Source organism: Heteronotia binoei, chromosome 9 (genome assembly GCF_032191835.1).
Source record: "Heteronotia binoei isolate CCM8104 ecotype False Entrance Well chromosome 9, APGP_CSIRO_Hbin_v1, whole genome shotgun sequence".
Classification (NCBI taxonomy): domain Eukaryota; kingdom Metazoa; phylum Chordata; class Lepidosauria; order Squamata; family Gekkonidae; genus Heteronotia; species Heteronotia binoei.
Genome location: NC_083231.1, coordinates 91,738,457 through 91,758,590, shown reverse-complemented (window position 1 = coordinate 91,758,590; position 20,134 = coordinate 91,738,457). Strand labels below are relative to the sequence as shown.

Sequence of the window (20,134 nt, the reverse complement as noted above, 5' to 3'; positions counted from 1 at the left end):
GGATACACTGCAGGATACATTTTCTTTCTTTCACAGCTATGTTGGTTCCTGACTCAGTGATAATGGGCAGAATGTTCATTACAAATGCTGTGTTTATTCAGGGAAATGCTATTGCAAAGTCATTCCATCAATTCATTTGATAATGGAGGGCTAAAAGCCATAACACCATCCAAATGATGTTGCATAAGATAGGCTGAAATGAAGCTATTGAGTGTTATGAATTAAGGAGAGCTGCTGAAATAAAACCCAAGGCATCAGCACAATACCCAATTAAGTGTATCACTGAATGTATATAACAGAGACTGGGCTAATATTTGATTACCAAGATATAAAGTACAATTTAAGATTAATTCTTTGGGTATGAAGTATAGCAATAGGTATTTGTCAAAAGCTTGCAGAAGACAGCAGCCTCATATGGCACTTGAGTCACTATAATCTCAGCAGATGTTATTTTTAATACTCAAGGGGACTGGACTGTAGATTTTTCTGTTTAGTTTCCACCTCAGAATGCAGTTGAAGCATCATTAGACACTGCTAATGAATTCAGATTCTGGAATTGTACAAGAGAGGACATGTGGCTAGGTTGCCATTATTCAAAGTGTTGCTCACAGGATAACCGAGGTACACTGGTGAGGGCAAAACAGAGAAATTCTGTGATGTGTTCTTTGGAGAATACATCTTGAAGGTGGGTGAAAAACACAGAAGCCCTGTATCTCCTGCATTAGTTTAGCCCTTAATTATGTCTGTTTTGCTTCTTTTTAGATTCCTGGGATGGTTTCCCACACAAGAACTGCCAGTTTGCCCCCTCCATTTTTGCTTCAGGCAGAATTCTGACAATTCTGATTTTAAGCAGATGTGTCTGGAAATGAGACACCTCTAGTTTAAGATCTTACTGTGTGAAATATTTCTGTTTATCTACAAAACAGAAATTAGAATATTTAAGATAAGTGTTATAATTTGCTTTTGCTATATTGTATATCTCTGACCATCCTTAAAGGTGTGTTATTGAATAACTGTCCATGAAAACAATCTTAATCAGATCCATTCAGAAATCCCAATTTATTCAATGGGGTTTATTCTGAAGAAAGTACTTTTCGGATTACAGCATGACTCTGGTGACTCATCTATCTCTTGCAAGAGCAGTAACTGCAGTCTTTGTTCTGTTCTGCACCATTTTTATCCCATTTTCTTAGTTTGCTTCTTTCAAAATGCTAGCTAATGGCTGTAAGGTGATTTTTTTTATTTCATAAAAGTTCAGAGACTTCATTTGTAGTAGTAGGCACCCTATTCCAAGCTGAGGTACAGCTGAAACAAGTCACAACTTCTTACTACTAAAGACACCAGCCAGCTTAAGTGTAACAGGAAGCATATAAAATGCTGTTGTTGTTATGGATCGCCTTATCCCAGCCAATGCCAGGCTCTAAGCAATGTATGAAAATATACATAAAATCAATAAAACCAGGTAATTTAAAAACAGTTACAGCACAGTGAACATTCTCTATAGCATGCTACTATTCTGCTATCTAAGCATTGGGAGCATTCCTCACCCTTAATTGTAAAAGATCCCACAGGACCCTGGTGTCTTCTGGCAGAGAATTCCACCAAGTCAGGGCCAGGACTGAAAAGGTCCTGGCCTCATTGAGGACAGCTGAACCTCTTTATGGTGGGGAATCACCAGTAGATTTCAACCAGTGGAGTGGAGTGGAGTGCTCTTCCAGGGACATAGTGCAGGAGGTGATCCTGTAGATACATTGGTCCCAGACCGCTCAAGGCCTTAAAGTTCATAACCAAAACCTTGAATCTAACTCAATACTCAACTGGAAGCCAGTGTAGCCGGCGCAGCACAGGTAGAATAGCATCACCTATAGCAGGGGTGGCCAAACTGTGGCTTGAGAGCCATATGTGGCTCTTACACACATATTGTGTGACTCTTGAAGCTCCCACTGCCCAATTGGCCAACTTGGAGAAGGCATTTGTTTCATTAAATCACTTTGAGCCAAGCCAGCCGGCAGCTTGGAGAATGCATTTAAAGTTAAAGTTGCTTTCTTTCTACCTCCTTCTCCCTCCCCCATCTATTTCCCTTCCTCCCTCCCTCCCTCCCTGACATTAATGTCTTATGGCTCTCCAACATCTGATGTTTATTCTGTGTGGCTCTTGCATTAAGTAAGTTTGGCCACCCCTGACCTATAGGGATATTTGAGCACCTCATAGTTTAATTCATATTTTAATCACCATTTGTGAGCAGAGACAAGGCCAGTTTGATGGATTGTCTAGCTGTACATGGAGTAGCTGGAGTCTGTCTTGCAAGTTACTTTTCCAATGTACTCAGGGCTTTTTTTTTTTGTAGAAAAAGCTCAGCAGGAACTCATTTGCATATTAGGCTAAAAACCAAACCAGCCAGGACTGCTTTCCTGTGCATTCCTGCTCAAAAAAAGCCCTGAAAAAAGTACTCAAAAAAAGTATTCGAACAGAACCATCCAGCGCATCTCGAGTTAAAGGATCTTAGGTAGGAAATACTGGGGAAATGCCTTTCTCACATGAGATCCTGGAGAGCTGCTATAATCAGAGTGAACCATACAGAGCCAGTGATCTGGACTACCATGGTTCACTCAGTGAACTGTTTGTCTAACACAGTTGACTAACAGGAAAACAGAACCCCTTTATTTTCCAGGAATGGGGGCAGGGACTCTCCACCTCAGAGGAAGGGAAAAATCAGCCAGAAGATGTTGCTGATTGGTTGCTGGGAACCAATTTCTCAACCATAGGAACTTTAACTGCTTGAGTAGCACCAAGGAGATTCAGCTCTAATGCGGTCATCATAACTTCTCTCTATAAAATTCAACTGGTTTTCACTTGAACCTTCAATGCACAGCAGGCAATTAACCAGGACTGGGGAGGGATCAAGGACATCATGTGATGCTACCTTCAATGAAAAACTGGAAGTGATATCATGATGTTGGGGTTCACCAAAAACTCTATGTTACACCATGGGTGCGGTCACACCTCACATTAAAAGTGTGTGCGTAGCGCTCAAATTTGAACAGCTGAATATTGATTCGATGCAGGGCCATTCAGACGAGCATCCAAGAATGCGACTCATTTTGTTGTTGAGCGTTCAGACATCCAATACTATCACGCTCTTTTCTTGGAGCATGCGTGATCAGGTGGTGATTTCTGGGAGGGGGGGGGTCCATTGAACATGCGCCCAACTGTTTGGAGGTGGGAAATCAAACGTTACTTCAGAGGGGGGGGGGAAGTTTCCAGAAATCCTCCACATTGAAAAAAAGAGACTTTTTCCTGTTCTAAATAGTGGGATAATGTTTCCCACCCCCCTCCGACCCTGTGTTGATTGGAGAAGCAGAAGCGTCACCTCAGATTCCTGGATGATCTGGCAATGCACATGTCTGCTGGGGCTTTTTTTTTTTTTAAGTGAGAGGCAGTATCGCGCGTGAGCTGTCCAAACAGGAAAAAGCCGATCTTGTGCAGCTTTTTTGAAAAAGGACCGGACTTTATGTGCTGTCAAATTAATGCACCATAGATGCGTAGCAAGCCGGGATGACACTGGAATACGCTCGATTGCCAGATGTGGATGACTGAACGAACACATTTAATCCGTCAGCGAGATTGCCACTAATGGTACGTCTGGCTGCACCCCAAGTGGTTAAATCATAGAGTCTGAGGCAAATCTTAAGAATGGAGCACCCATTTTTCTCCTGCTGGCGATGGATGCTGAGGAATAAGAGGAAGCAAGTGGGATACCTAGCCTGAGTATTTTAAGTCTATTTTTCCTGTGCAAAGGATTTCACTTTGCTCACATACGAAGAAAAAGAGAGCGAGAGCAAGATTTTTCTATATCCATAGACAATAATAGCCAAAGGTGGTTTTCAACTGAATCTCAGACATTCGGATGTTATGTGATGATGGTCTTTTTCTATCTCTATGAGCAACTCTTAAAGTTTTGCCTGGCCTCTTCCCACCTTTGTACAGCAGGCTTCTGTCTAGAAATTATGAACTAATAAGGAAGTTTCTTGCCGTCTCTGTTGCAAAGACTCCACCAACCGATGGTGACATTAATTAGTACCTGGAACATGACCCTTTTGAGTTGTAGCCCTATAGAATCAGCTGCCTTTTGAGACCTGACCATGTACACACAATAAAAGCTTTTTCAAAACCCTGCATTCACAATATATGTGATAAAGGTCTTATTGTGTTATTTTGTAGATGCAATGGAACAGAAGCTTCTCAGGGGCATATGTGGCTTGCTGCACCTTCTTTGAAAAGTGTTGCTCTGGCATGTGGCAAGAGCTTTGGAAGGAGGAAGGGAAGTTTTGGAGAGATCCATTATTTTTTTTCTCACCATAGTCGGGGTTCCTGGGTTGCTTAAGCCTGAGAACTGTAGTTCTAAAATGTTAATTTGAATGTCCTGAATTATACTGAAAAGATCAGGTACCTGGAAATTTGGGGACACTGATACCATAAAAATGCCTAGCAAAATAGCAGACAATAAAGCATCTCTCCACACTGATCATAATTTTATAAACATCAGTGATTTCCTCTATTATTTGTCTTTTAAAAAAACTTTTAGAAGCCCTCGAACTCTTTTGCGTTCTTCATAGAGAGATGTTCCATCCCAGTCCCAGTTTTAGGTTACACTACAGTATAATGATGTGCTGGGTGAGTAAAAGAGAATATGTAGGATTAGCTTGTTTGGGGCTAGGAGAAGAGCTATTAATCAGTAAATATAACTTTGTTTTGAGCAGATCTTGATACACTGCCATTGGATTTAGAACATGTTTTGAAGATAGAAGACAGTGCAGTAACTGAGTCAATCCCTGAAACATTGGAAAGGCCAGAAGTCCTAGTGCTACCCAGAAGGATATCATGTGAGGTAAGACTCAAGGAGTTGTTTTTTAGAAGTGTTAGTAAACATGATATTATGTTCCTGCTTCTGAATGACCTCTCCATTCTTCAGTTCCAAGGGAGAGTACAAACAAAAAACTAACAGACAAATCACTTGGTTGCCATTGAGCAGTTGGCTTTTAAATCCTGACTGGTTTATTTTATTGAGCAGTTTTGATGTTAAAATTATTTCAGTGTTATTTAGGTATTTCTGCATATTGTATGTAAAAAGCTTCAAAGAACAAGTGGGGTAAAAGAATTTCCAATAAAATATTTGGAAACATCTGCCTTTTTCATACCTAGCAAGGGAAATATATAATATGAAATTCAAAGGAAAGTATTGAATGGATTTATATTATGCATGGATTTATATCAGGTACAAACTGTTCCAACCTATGCAAAGTTATGCTCTTTAAAATTTATAACCTTTTAAGTCAATGGGCTTAGAAGGGTAGCACTATGCTTAGGATGGAAATGTAAGTCTGAGAAATGTTCTTTGAAGAGTCGTGAACCCTAAGAGTGAAGGTAGACTATATCTAGTTCTTGAGATCTTGTAGCCACCTTTTTGCACTGCAAACCAGGGATAAATGGTCTGTACAACTTACAGCTCTGTGCTCTTTTCTCTGCAGTTGTTAGACTGGTGAAGATACGCTCACATTCCTGACTAATGGGAGAAAAAACTTTTGATTGCCTTCAGTAGAAAAACATTACATGTCCTGACCATCAAATGCACCTCTATAGCAAACTTATTACTCCTATTATATGTTGTGGTAAAGCTGCAGTACTGCAGTTGGAGCCTTCTGCTCATGACCTGAATTCGATCCCAGCGAAAGCTGGTTCAGGTAGCCGGCTCGAGCTTGACTCAGCCTTCCATCCTTCCGAGGCTGGTAAAATCAGTACCCAGCTTGCTGGGGGGAAAGTGTAGATGACTTGGGAAGGCAATGGCAAACCACCCTGTAAAAAGTCTGCCATGAAAACATTGTGAAAGCAATGCCACCCCAGAGTCGGAAACAACTGGTGCTTGCACAGGGGACTACCTTTACCTTTTTAATATATATGTTGTCAGGCACACCCTTATATTGTCAGAGGGTAGCTGTGCTGGATTGTAATAGGACAGCTAGATCTGAGTCCAGCAATGCCTCAGAGACCAGGTGAGCAGCCATGTTGGGCAGAAGCAGTAGAACAAAGTTTGAGTCCAGTGGCAGCTTTAAGACCAACAAAAGTTTATTCAAGGTATGAACTTTCATGTGCAAGAACACTTCTTCAGCTATTTTTTTCAGTTCAGTATCTGAAGAAATGTGCTTGCATACAAAAGCTCATACCTTGAGTAAACTTGAATGGACTCTACCTCAGAGACTAATAAGCTTTCAAGAGTCAAAGCTCTCATAGTCCCGTTGCCAACAAAGAGAGATATTACCCTCAAAAGATTATACCCTAAAAGTCCTGTTGGGTTCTAAAGTGCTACTGGACTTGAATCTAGCTACCCTTGTAGTGGAATCCTAAGCAGACTTGACCTATTTAAATCTGTTTATTGGAATGGGGCAACTCTTTTTAGGATTGCACTCATGATGACGGTGCTGCTATCACTTTTACATGATTGGGTCTCAGAATGAAAATAATCTCCTGATAACTTGTCAAGCAGCTTCAGTTTACCTTAGAACCCTTTTTGGCATTTTATTTTGTCATTATTTTGTTTGAATATCTAAATGGCTATAATTCTAACTTCATAGAACCCTGAAGAAATATTCATTCTTCTGAGAGATGAAGTCCCCAGTGGCTCAGTAGAGATTGAGTTCATGACAGAAAATCAACGAATCAGGACTCAGCCAAACTTCTGGAATCAAAACATCATGTTTATGAAGACATTAGGTAAGAGAATTTCTTAAAGTCCTTTCTGATTTTATTTTCCTTTGATGTAGGAGAAGTTGAGGGAAAGTGACTGGCCCAAGGTCACTCAGTGAGTTTCATGGTAGAATGGAGACTTGAATGCAGGTGTCCCAGATCCAAGATTAACCAGAAGACACTGTACTGATTCTCACATATTTAAATAGACATTACTTGCTTTATGGCAAACGGTTTTACTTTCTGTCATAGCTCAATACCCCCTTGTAGCATTCCACCATGCCTGAATCATTTTGTATGCATAAAAGCTTGTGATTTACATGAAACTGGATTTATTGGGTTGTTGTTGTATGGTAAAATGGCAGGTGGCAGTCTTTAAAATGTCATTGATTAGTCACAGATTGCTATTCTCAATCAATTCCTGCTATAAAATGTGCACAGCTCTTATTCTCTTATTACTGCACAAAGTTCAGCAGGATGTTATCTTGTTTTACAAAGAGACGCTATAGATATTCTGCCTTTCCTCATTCAGTTTGTTTATTTTGCGGTTATTCATACTAAAACATCAACTATTTTTCATCATTTGGGGGATTCGCATCTGGTAAATTTCTTTGGTTTCATTAACTCTTTCCTTCCTAAATAATGAGGAAAACTTGAGATTCAAAATGCTACCAGTACAAATGTTCTAGTTCAGGATTCAATCTTTCCTATTTACATGTAACATTTAGTGAATTACTGTTGCCAAATTGCTAGCAGTCATTATTCTCAAAGAAGTCCCTTTAGACCAAGCTCCAAACTTTCTTATTCCTTTAATTTTCAGAGAGCTTTGACTCAGTGATGAGGTACATGTTTTGCATACAGAAGGTGTCATGTTTGATCCTATGTATATTCCAGTACAACCTTTTAAAGCCTGAAAGCATCTTTAGAATTTTGGCACCACATAGAGGGTCCAGACACAAAATGGCTGTCATAAAATGTCTGTGACAGGAGGTCGAGCTAGTCACAGAAGGGTTGCTGCAGCTAACCCTAGTCACACAGGGAAGATCATTGTGCTGTGGTTGAAGCTGCTGCCAAAGCATTGTTTTTAAAAACCTGTGCAGCCAACCAAATTTCCAATGGCCAGGAGGAGGTGATGGTGGTGGAGGTGGAGCAGGAGATTGGATTTATACCCCACCCTTCAATCGGAGCCTCAGTGTGGTTTACAATCTCCTTCCCTTCTTCCCCCCACAACACAGACACTCTGTGTGTTAGGGTGGGGCTGAGAGAGCTCTTTCGAGAATTGCCACAAGAGGTGGCGGCAGCTGCAAGCATAGCCAGCTTCAAGAGGGGATTGGATAAACATATGGAGCAGAGGTCCATCAGTGGCTATTAACCACAGCATATTGTTGGAACTCTCTGTCTGGAGCATTGATGCTCTGTATTCTTGGTGCTTGGAAGGGCATAGTGGGAGGTCCCACTGATGGACCTCCTGATGGCACCTGTTTTTTTTGGCCACTTAGTGACAAAGAGTGTTGGACTTAATGGGCCATTGGTCTTATCCAACATGGCTTCTCTTATGTTCTTATGCTCTTGAGAGAACAGCTCTGAGAGAACTTGTAACTGACCCAAGTTCACCCAGCAGCTGCATGTGGAGAGTGGGGCATCAAACCCAGTCCTCCAGATTAGAGTCTGCTGCTCTTAACCACTACTGCAAACTGGCTGGGGAAAGGCCTACCTGGCCCTGCCCATCTTCTTAAAACATTTGGTGGGCACCAGGAAAAGTATCTTAATAATAATAATAATAATTTTTATTTATATCCCGCCCTCCCCACCTCGGCAGGCTCAGGGCGGCTAACAACATTTTATAAAAACATACAATAGTAGATAAAAGCCTTTAGATTTAACAATATAAAACATTAAAACATTAAACTTAATAACATTAAAACCAATCCAATAAGTACAGTTATTCAGTGGTATAGATCTTCAACCCGCATTGGCAGATCTTAAAACATTTGATGGGCACCAAATGAATGAGCCACTTGCAATGTCTAATAGCCCATCTTCAGATTATTATGTTAGAAAAACATTTCTTTTAATTATGTATTTGTATCCTTCATTTGAATTTTGTGCTTCTTGAATAGCTTATAATTAAAATCAATCACATTTTCGTTCATTAAAGATAGTTGATGAAATAAAAATACAATTTTAAAAGACAGATGGTAAAACACAGTTTTGTTTGCTGCTTAATTCCTACACAATAAAAGAAACTTGATTGAATATTGCTGTAATCGATTGGTACCAGGGGTCATTTAGTAGAAAAAAAGAGGTGCTGGAGCTCATTAGCACAACTCATTTGCATAACTCATTTGCATATGCCACACACCCCTGCCATCACCGGAATGTGTACTAAATTATAGCAGCTCAGCCTCTACTTTAAAATGCTTCTTGTATTAGAATTGTCATAAGAAAACCTTTCTCCCATCATACTTTTTAAATTACTTTCTCCTATGTGGCCAAAGTGGCATGATGAAGATTTTCATCTGTCTGCTTTGTATGTTTTGGTTATTTTCCCATTTTTTGTGGGGGGAAATATTACAAAGTTTGTCAAATCTTAGACCTCAGCAAAATTCTCATAGGGGGTTTGAACAATGGAGCACAGAAGCAAGTATTGGGGGGGTGTAAGAAAGAAAGAGCACAATATAATTTAGAGGTTCTGGAGCTTCGCTCCTGTGAGCTCCTACCCAAAATGAGGCTTGACTGGGACTGTACATGTTTAAGCATCATGAAAGTATACCATTGAACTAATCTCCACTGTCAACTTCCAATATATTAAAAGAATCAGAATTTCCAATTCAGTGCATGCTTCCAAGGCTGATTTTCCAAATAAAAGAAGAAGTGTTGCTCTGGTGAGATGCTAGTTAAAAGCAGAGCTATTAGGTGCACATATAGTACACAAACAGATTATATTATGGACCCTATGGAAGAGCCTGTTTGCCCCTCAGATCGCACAGGCAAAGAAGGTTCTGGCTGGGGCACTTAGGTCCTCCTCTTCCTTTACTCTAGAACCAAAGCCAGCACCTTCCCTTGGGTCTCTTGCTCCTCCTCCCTTCTTACAAATCTGGTGCCAGTTTCCTGAACATTGTCACCCTCACCCTCCCTGCTCCCAAGAGGTCATTGCTGAACAGCTGAACCACAAGCAGAGGCTCCTTAAAGGACCCAGTCCTTCCAAGTAATGGTGAGCCAGGCAGCGCCTCAAAGAACTCAGCGTGGTCATTCAGTGAGTCAGACGGTGCTTGAAAGGGCCTGCTTGCTGAGTCGGGTGCCCACCAAACAGCTTCCCTATTAGGCTTGCCAATCCCCAGGTCCCAGCAGGGGTTCTTCCGCTTTCCCTGACTCCTTCCTGCCCCCAGTCAGCTGGCCGGCGGGGGGAAGCCCCGCAACCAAAGGACCATGTGCCTTTGCACCTCCGGAGGCTTCAGTCTCCGATTGAAAGGCTTCCTCTTGGGATGGTGTGTCTGTATTGCTGTGAAGAAGCTGGCAGCAACTCATGAGTAGAGAGGCCAACCCCCTGCTTCAGAGTCACCAGAAATGGGGGGGAGGGGAAACGTCTGCTGAGCACTTCATTATTCCCTATGTGGAGATCGATTCTCATAGGGTATAATGGGGAATTGATCTGGAGGTTTCGGGGGCTCTGGGGGAGCTGTTTTTTGAGGTAGAGGCACCAAATTTTCAGGATAGTATCTAGTGCCTCTCCCCAAAGTACCCCCCAAGTTTCAAAACTATTGGACCAGGAGGTCCAATTCTATGAGCCCCGAAAGAAGGTGCCCCTATCCATTATTTCCTTTGGAAGGAAGACATTTAAAAAGGTGTGCTGTCCCTTTAAATGTGATGGCCAGAACTCTCTTGGAGTTCAATTATGCTTGTCACACCCTTGTTCCTGGCTCCACCCCCAAAGTCCCCAGATATTTCTTGAATTGGACTTGGCAACCCTATTCTTTACCTTTAGGAGGGTGTGCCTTGAATCAGTGTCTGCCGCGCCCTCAACACACTAGAAAGGAAATATTATTCATATTAATTTGGTACACATTTTAATATAGGAAGGAAACACAAATAGGCACAATCCAATGATATGATAATTTGTGGATAATCTGATATGAGATTTGGGGATGGACTCAAGGGAGTGAATGAATCTCGGTGGAGTATAATGCCATACAGTCCATTCTCCAAAGCAGCCATTTTCTCCACATGAACTGATCTCAGGAGAGCAGGATAATTCTGGTGTACTCTAGAGATCAGTTGTAATTTTGGGAGATCTCCAGGCTCCAACTGGAGGTTGGCAACCCTGGTGTCTGTCTAACTTTTATTCTCTACTTTTTTTATTTCTATTTTATCAGATTTTCCTGCCGGCATTGTAAATGTAATTGTTTACTGTGAGGGTGTCATTAAAGCAACAACACAGATTGAATATTACACAGCAGCAGAAGAGATTGAATGTATGCTTCAGAAGGTGGCGGATCCAGTAGCCTTTGCTTGTCAGGTAAATTGACCTCTGCATTAAGTTAATAAAAAAGGGGGGGCAGAAGTGCCAATATTAGATAAGAGAATGTACGTTGTGTTGTACATTCTTTGGGTCGATGGAATAATAATGAGGAATAGATCGATAGGAGGCTGCAAAAAGGAAACCAGTTGATGACATTCCTAGATGTAACGTCTCAGCAAGTGCAATAAATCGCAGTTGCTTAGCTCCTGTTCATTGCTGTCTGCCCAAAGTCGTAACTGTGCATGATGGTTTCCGTATACAAAGAACACATTCTTCCTGCCTCAAAGGTGAGGAAATGGATAATAAACAGTAATTTCATACAACTTATATTAGTCACAGCTATGCTAGGAAAAAAACCAAAAGGAAACATGTTTCTGAAATTAGCTTGTACACAGAGACCTATTTAGAGCAGGGTGTGGGGCGAGCAAGCAGAGCCATGAGTGTGTGAAGCTGTGAAGGCAGAGAGCAGGATCCATCTGTTTTGCATTCGCTTTGGAAGTTGTTTCTATAGTAAAATGGATAGGAAAAGGTTAGCTAGAACCTAATAATGGGATGGAGGAAAACTCCATCCTCTAGACTGCTCTCCTTTCTTGTTCAAGTCTGAGGAAGCTGGTTAAAATACAGCAGATTTTACATTCAGTAACTCCCATGAGTAAATTGCCTCAGTGAGATCACAAAAGTGTGGACTTGCAAACTCTGTTTATTTTGGCAGCTTTGTGAGTGTATGTGTGTGTCCCTTAAAAAAGCTTGGGAATGTTTCCAAAGCCTGACAAGTGGACTTGTGAAGGTTTGACAAATTTCACTTTCATTTTGTGGAAATGCAGCTCCCAGGGTAGGCAAAAAAAAAAGAGGGGGGGTGAAGAAATGAAGACTGTATTCAGGGGAACTGCACTGTTGTATTTTTATCTACTTAGGGAATGGGAAAGTCTTAAAGCCTTGTAAGCTCTTGGAGGATTGGCTACCTAAGGGGGGCATGGCCTAATATGCAGAGGAGCTCCTGCTAGAAAAAGAGCCCTGCTGGCAACCCTAATACAGGCAGAACAGAGCTTGGAAGGGACATGCCATATTCTCATGAAATGCCTTCATTTATTTGATTTGTATTCTCCCACATATTGCCCAGCCTCTCCAAATTTTATCCTCACAGCAACCAGGCACAAGGAACGGATTAACAATTAGGCCAAGTAGGCACGGGCCTATGGGCCTCCACACCTTTAGGGGCCCCGGGTCCCCCCCCCCCCATGTTCTCCCAGCTTGCAGCCCTCTCAGCCTGCACACACAGCCAGCAACTGAGCCGCTCTTTGCCCAACTTGCTTGGTGTGGCTGCTGCTGGCATCATTGCCAAGTTTGGCTCTCCCTGCCTCTCCCCCACAGCTTTGTCAAAGAGGCTTTTGGGAAAGTGCCTGCAGGTTGCAGTGGGGGGCACAGGTGGCGGAGTGGCACTCTGACTCTTGAGTTAATTTGCAAGGGGGCCCCCAAGATTTTGACTGCGTAGGGACCTCCACAGGGTTTAATCCAGCACTGCCAGGCACAATTCTTTAAGGCCCTACATGGCTTGAACTGGGGTACCTGAAGAATGGCCTCCTCCCATATTATTAAGCTCATCAGTTAAAATCCTCATTCCAAGCCCTTCTCTCTGTGCCTCTGCTTGTAGAGGAGAGGCAGGTAGCATCCAGAGGCAGCTTTTGATGACAGCTCACTTTGGGCCTGGCTACAAGCCCTTGAGGGTCACCCAGCACCTACTTAACTCACTGACTTTTAGGCACCAGGCCAAAACATTCCTCTTTCCAAGGCTTTCCATCTTTTTAAACTGGCTTTTAGTCAGAGGGTTGTTTATGGGCATCATTTTAGGCTGCTCGTTGTTGATTTGTGCAGTTTGATTGTGTTATAGGTGATTATCCATATGATGATGGTTGTTGCTTTTATGTGATTTTTCTCAACCCTATGACCCTCATGGGGCAGGTCTGTATAAAGAAGTGGCATGTCAATCATCTAAATAAACAGCATGATGCAGATGAGAAAGCTTCTGGCCCAAGGTTGTCCAGTAGGGTTGCCAACCTTCAAGTGGAACTGGAGATATTACAGCTGATCTCAAAGATACAGAATTTAGTTCCCCTGGAGCAAATGGTTGCTTTGAAGGGAGGACTCTATGGCACTGTACCCGGCTGAGGTCCCTCCCCTCCTCAAGCTCTGCTCTACCCAAGCACCATCCCCAAATCGCCTGGAATTTTTCCTGACCCAAAGTTATCATCCAGTAAACTTTATGGCAGAGTAAGGATTTGAACCTGGATTTCCCCTGTCCTAGGCCCTAATTAAAAAGAGCCCCGTGGCGCAGAGTGATAAAGCTGCAGTACTGCAGTTGGAGCCCTCTGCTCACGACCTGAGTTCAATCCCAGTGAAAGCTGGTTCAGATAACCGGCTCCAGGTTGACTCAACCTTCCATCCTTCCGAGGTTGGTAAAATGAGTACCCAGCTTGCTGGGGGAAAAGGTTGGTAAAATGAGTACCCAGCTTGCTGGGGGGAAAGTGTAGATGACTGGGGATTGGAAGGCAATGGCAAACCACCCTGTAAAAAGTCTGCCATGAAAACAATGTGAAAGCAACGTCACCCCAGAGTCAAAAACGACTGGTGCTTGCACAGGAGACTACCTTTACCTTTAGGCCCTAATTAATTACATAACACACAGTCTTTGAATAGAGTCCAGGTCTGCCGTGAAGACTGATAGTAGGGTTGCCAATCCCCAGGTGGGGGCAGGGGATCCCCCAGTTTGGAGGCCCTCCCCCCCACTTCAGGGCCATCAGAAAGCGGAGGGGGGCAGGAAATGTCTGCTGGGCACTCAAGTATTCCCTATGGAGATGGATTCCCACAGGGTATAATGAAAAATTGGTCTGTGAGTATCTGGGGCTCTGGGAGGGGCTGTTTTTTGAGGTAGAAGCACCACATTTTCAGCATAGCATCTGGTGACTCTCCTCAAAATACCCCCAAGTTTCAAAAAGATGGGGGGCAGTTCTATGAGCCCCAAAAGAAGGTGCCCCTATTCTTCATTATTCCAAATGGAGGGAAGGTATTTAAAAGGAGTGTGGTCCCTTTACATTTGAAGGCCAGAACTGTCTTCAGAGTTCAGTTGTGCTTGCCACACCCTTGCTCCTGGCTTTACCCCCAAAGTCTCCTGGCTCCACCCCACAAAGACCTCAGATGTTTCTTGAGTCAGATTTGGCAACCCTATTCGTGAATCAAATATGTACTTGAGAGTTCTGTCTTGGGAACTCAGTTCTCACATACTCTGGGTTCCTGAGATCAGGATTCTGGCATCCAGGGAAAGGAGCTTATGTCTCTCCTTCCTGTGCATGCCATTTTCTTGACATGAAATGGCCTCCATAGGATGCTATTTTCCCCATTGGGGAAACCTTTGTGTAAACCATCAGTACATGTGGATCCTTCAGTGAGGCAAATGACTCCCTGAAGTCTGTTTCAGGTAGGGAAGATGGCATGAGGGGAGACAAACTCTGTTCTTGTGCACCAAAGTCCAGTAGGCTTTGCAAATGTGGGAATGGAGGTCCCACTGGGGAATTTGTAAATGCATGTGATTTGTGAGGACCCAGGGAGGACTTAGAAAAAAAAATAGCTTGTAACTAGACTCCAAGTTTGATATTCTAACCATGAATTATCTGCTTCTGTCACTGAGAATTAAGAAACTATGAGTGTGTGGATCTCCATGTGCTTTTTCAGATTCTGGCAGATCTTTGGGTCATGCTCACTAAATGAATAAGGATAGGAGTGTGGATTGCTTCTACCAGTCTTGTGGCAGCTGAAAATCAATTCACAGCCAGACATTGACAGGTTCAGGAATCCACAATTAAAATCTGTGATTAACCTATTCCTCAATTGAATGGATCAATTAAGGCAGTCAATGGAAAGCATTAAGATTACAGTGCATGGCTGGATCATGGACAGGAGTTTGATTTTCTAAGAGGTTTGTAGATTGCCCTGCAGATTTCCCATTTGTATATTTCAGGGTTTTTAACCACATCTGAACACAATAGGCTAGATCGCCTGCAGTGCAATGGCTGCTTCTGTCGGGGCCATATAATAGGAAAAGAAAATCTATTGCAGGCAAGGAAAGGACCTGAAATATCGTTTGTTCAACAGTGGCCAGTCTGAGTGCATTTGACGTGTCTATATCGTAATTGGAAAGCAAGAGCAAAAATAATAGCTGTGTTTGTAATTCAGACAGTCTCATTTTCCTGTGACAAATCTACCGTGTCTGCCGCCTAAGGCATTATGCTCATAACAAAAGGATTAATAAAAAATGATGCATTGCATTATTAGCAGTTGACTAAGGGCACTGGAAAATTCCTTCCAAACACGCATTTTTAAGGATACTGTTGTTTCGTTAAAAGTAGCTGGCATCATAGCGGAAGCAAGATGGAGCTTGCAGGGTTTACTCTGGTCCTGAGAAGGGGCAACCACAGGGGGAGGCTTTAGCATTCACGTCTCTTCTGGGACCGTCTGGCTGGCCACCGTTGGAAGGAGGAGACAGCTGGCAAGATGGACCACTGGACTGATGCTGCCCAGCTGCTCTTGCAAGCTAAACCTATTATAATCCTATGTGCATCAACAAGTTTAAACCTTTGAATTAAAAGAGAGAGGCTGTTGTTGTCTGGAACTGAAGAGATTGCTAAAATTTGAAAGAGTGTCAAGGTTTTTAATAGTTAGAGTTGAGTCCAGTAGGCCCATAGAGACCAACAAGAGTTTCAGGGTGTAAGCTTTCGAGAGTCAAAGCTCCCTCCATCAGACAGAGACAGGGTTGTGGGAGTGGGTTGTTATTTTTGCATTTTTTGGGTCATGGCATCACATGAAGTTCATGGTGAACTCTGATGACTAACCATTAACTGGGGACCTGGAGGATATTCAGAGAGGTGGCTGAATCACCCAAAGGGTGATTAACATGTGGAATTCACTGCCACAGAAGGTGGTGGCGGCTACAAGCATAGACAGCTTCAAGAGGGGGTTAGATAAAAATATGGAGCAGAGATCCATCAGTGGCTATTAGCCACAGTGTGTATATATATGTGTGTGTATATATAGATATATAATTTTTTTGGCCACTGTGTGACACAGAGTGTTGGACTGGATGGGCCATTGGCCTGATCCAACATGGCTTCTCTTGTACTTATGAATAAAGCCTGCCCCTATCCTCCTGGCAGCTGGTATTCCAAAGAGGTCTCCCATCCAGGTACTTGCCAGAATCGACCCTGCTTAGCTTCCAAGATCTGATGAGAATGGGCTTGCCTGGGCTATCCAGGTCAGGGCATCAGACAGTTTTTAATGTAGTTAAAGTATAATTCTATACAGAGTTATACAGTACCAAGCCGAAGCAGGCAAGTGCACATGTTCTCCTAGCCAGTTCTATGGGGATGATGAAGTGCGCCTCGGAATGGGGTTGGGGGGAGGATCCTTCTGCCCATTCGATACTACATACATACAAGTGTTTCTGTAGTAATATCTGTAGAAACACAGTAATGTTGTGCAGTCTGCTACCTAATTCCATCATCTAACTATTTGCAAATCAGTGGTGTGTAAACAGCATAAAACTTTGAAACTCCTTCCCCAAGGAGGTTCATGTGTCTCGCTCTGCTGTTGTACTCTATGGTCGTTTTCGCACTCACCTCCAGCCGGCGCGACCCCCCTCTTCACCGCGCAGGATCACTAAATGCCACGGAGCAGCCTTTTGCGCCGGAAACTCCCGTCGCAAAAGCCGCTCAAACGTAAATCGCCAAAAAGCAGTTTGGCGTTTGCGCGGCTTTTGCGACGGGAGTTTCCGGCGCAAAAGGCTGCTCCGCGGCATTTAGTGCGAAATCCGCGCAGATCCTGCGCGGTGAAGAGGGGGGTCGCGCCGGCTGGAGGTGAGTGCGAAAACGACCTATAATACGGTGAATCTGCCTACATAAATATGGCCCCTATTCCATCACTGCCCAGATCAGAATGGCCATTCTGCACTTCTAGAAAATGGGAACAGAGTAACATACTAAAGTAACTCCTTGTAGTGTTCTGGCAGTAATAGTTGAAGATTGGTGAAAACACAAAGAATCAGATTGCAAATGTTGAATTTCTTCAGTATTTCTCAATTACATATAATGTGATGAAAATAAATCCCCCCTTTTCTTGTATGAATATTTTGTTAGTCCCTATGCAGAAGGATGAGGATTTCATTGTTTTGCTTCATTAATAAATGCATGTCCAAATGTTACTAGGTACTTTTCATTGTGCACTACTTCTAGATCTTGGCTAAATAATATGCTTATTTAGTTTTGTGTGTGTTTAAACATTAATAAAATGCTGTTCAGGTTTTAAAAGCACACACCAAATTCATTCTAAAACTAAAACCCAAGAAATAATATGCTTGTGAAAGAGCCAGCAAAAGGGTAGTCCAGCCAATAAATGTGTTAGAGGATGAAGTCAGTGCAAATGAGAAATGGACTGTTGTCATAAAAGAAAGTGCGGTGAAAGAGATGAGAAAGCCGAGTAAAGCAGTTACTATATTTAGAGAAAATGGAAGGTTATAACGAATGCTCTCTTGGATGCTCTCTTGAAACTTATCCCACTGTCATCTCTAGAAATGGGTTTTGTGGGCTGTTAGAAACTTGGGAAACAAATTTGACCAGAGGTGACAATTGGATGAAAGACAGAAAAATCTGATTGGATGCCTCTTTTTTTAGGGCTTTACTACTTATGTTTATAGTTGACTGACATGAGTATTGTAATGTCAGGGTTCACCAATGCAAGACATGGAGGCATGCAGAATGTCTTCTGTCTATAGGACTCTACTCCAGTTGTGAGTGCTCTGAATTTGACTGGAGGAGGAGAACATAAGGGAAGGGATGCCCTTTCCCTTGGGCATTTTATGATTTTAAAAGCTCTTTTAAACTATCCCCTGGGTTATTTATTTCATTTACCGGTATATCCCATTTTTCTCTCCAGTAGGAATCCAAAGCAGCTTACATTATTTTCCTCCCCTCCCTTTTATCCTTACAGGATAGGCTGAAAATATATGAGTAGCCCAAGGTCACCCAGCAAATTTCCATGGCAGAGTGGGAATTTGAACCCCAGAGTCGGAAACGACTGGTGCTTGCCCCAGAAAGGAAATTTCCTTTCCTCTCAGATCATAGTCCAGTGTGCTAACCAGTGTTCCCTCTAAGCTGAGTTAGTGTGAGCTAGTTCACAGATTTTTAGCCTCCAGCTCAACATTTTTGTCTTAGCTCAGGAAGTATGACCTGAGAGCACTATAATTTCTGTAGTAGCTCCCAACTTTAATGCCAGTAGCTCACAAAGTAGAATTTTTGCTCACAAGACTCTGCAGCTTAGAGGGAACATTGGTGCTAACTATTTCAACATACTGGTTCTCAGGTTCTAAATTCAGTTTACTCCTTTCTGTCCTTCTCCCCCTACCTTTAAAGGCTTCCAAGTTTTCTTCAGCCGAGAAGATTGACAAGATTCTCACGTTCCTGTTGACAAGCCCTGCCATTTCTTATTATTTTAGTGATCTTGCAAATGAAGACAAGGGTCGTCATCATCAACAGACAGGTGTGTGGTGTACATTCTTGGTGCACTTGTTTGTTTGTACTTTTCCTCTAAAACTCAAGGTGGATTGCATAATTAAAAAGCAATGTAATAAGGACAATGTAATATATACAATTAGCAATACAATGAAACCAGATGGCAAAATTAAGAACAACATAATCTTAAAGACAAAAGGGTATAAAATGAACAATGCAACAAATGCCCTAGAATTTTACAAACATTACTGCAGCCCTATCCCCTTCACAAAAATAGCCTTTTGAACAATTTCATTGTACACATTCCACACAGTAGTAAAAACATTGGAGTCTTTCTCACCTCTTCAGATACGTCATTCCACCAGGCAAAGATGTTCCTGAAATACATACAGATAGGACTACTACAGTGTGCTCATCATTATGCCTTTGACCAGGGGTGTCAAACTCATTTGCTTCAAGGGCTAGAATTGACACAAATGGGACTTTGGGGGGGGGGGGGGTGAGCCATGCGTGTCATAAAATGTAATGCCAGGTAGTAGAGATATAAACTTTATAAAGGATACAGATAAACACAATTAAAGATATGTTTAACTTTAAACACAACCATGCTTAAAACTCTTGTGATATTTTGTTTAAAATGGAAAGGTAGGGGAATAGTGGGATTTGGCAATACAATTTTTAAAATACAACATCAAGGAAAAAGCACAAGGATCACAGCAGAAACTTAAAATATAACATTATCTGAGTCTAGGAAAGCATGAAATCAATGGGCATTGCAAGTTTCTCCCCCCCTCCCCCCGGATCTACTCTGACTCGCAATGGCTCTCCAGTGTAATATCCTCCTTTGGCTGTGGATTCTCAGGTTACTCACTAGGCACCAGTTCTCAGGTCCATTCAGGAGAAACAAACTAGCTCAAAGAATCAACCTTTCTTTTCTTTTTTCTTTTTTGCAAGGAGCTTCTATTGGCTACAAATGGTGCAAAAGTGAAACTGCTTGATCTCCACTCCATTGAAATGCATTGCAACACAAAGTTGCAAGGAAAATATGGAATGGATTTTCTTTTAAGGTCTCTGGGCCTGGATAGACCTGTCTATCTGGGTGCAGAGACCTTAATGGAAAATCCATTCTGCATTTTCTTTGCAGCTTTGCAAGCCCAAAAGAGTTTTAAGAAGAAGCAGGCAAAGACAAGACAGAAAGAACTGGAAATTTTTTAATAGCCTCAGAGCTTCAAAAGATGAGGACAAGAGTGGGGAGCATAATAATCAGGGATGTGATATATCCATAGGCTTGTCAATCCCCAGGTCCCAGCGGGGGTTCTCC

At 42.4% G+C, this 20,134-nt stretch overlaps 1 protein-coding gene across 1 annotated transcript in view; it reads left to right on the top strand.

Annotated features, from left to right (window-relative positions):
- Window positions 1-20,134, top strand: part of BANK1 (B cell scaffold protein with ankyrin repeats 1) — a 213,299-nt gene that overhangs the window by 45,622 nt on the left and 147,543 nt on the right. The window contains exons 3-6 of the mRNA XM_060247386.1: window positions 4,761-4,888; window positions 6,630-6,768; window positions 11,115-11,257; window positions 18,715-18,841. Coding sequence (XP_060103369.1) covers window positions 4,761-4,888; window positions 6,630-6,768; window positions 11,115-11,257; window positions 18,715-18,841 — 537 coding nt within the window. The remainder of the gene's footprint in view (window positions 1-4,760; window positions 4,889-6,629; window positions 6,769-11,114; window positions 11,258-18,714; window positions 18,842-20,134) is intronic.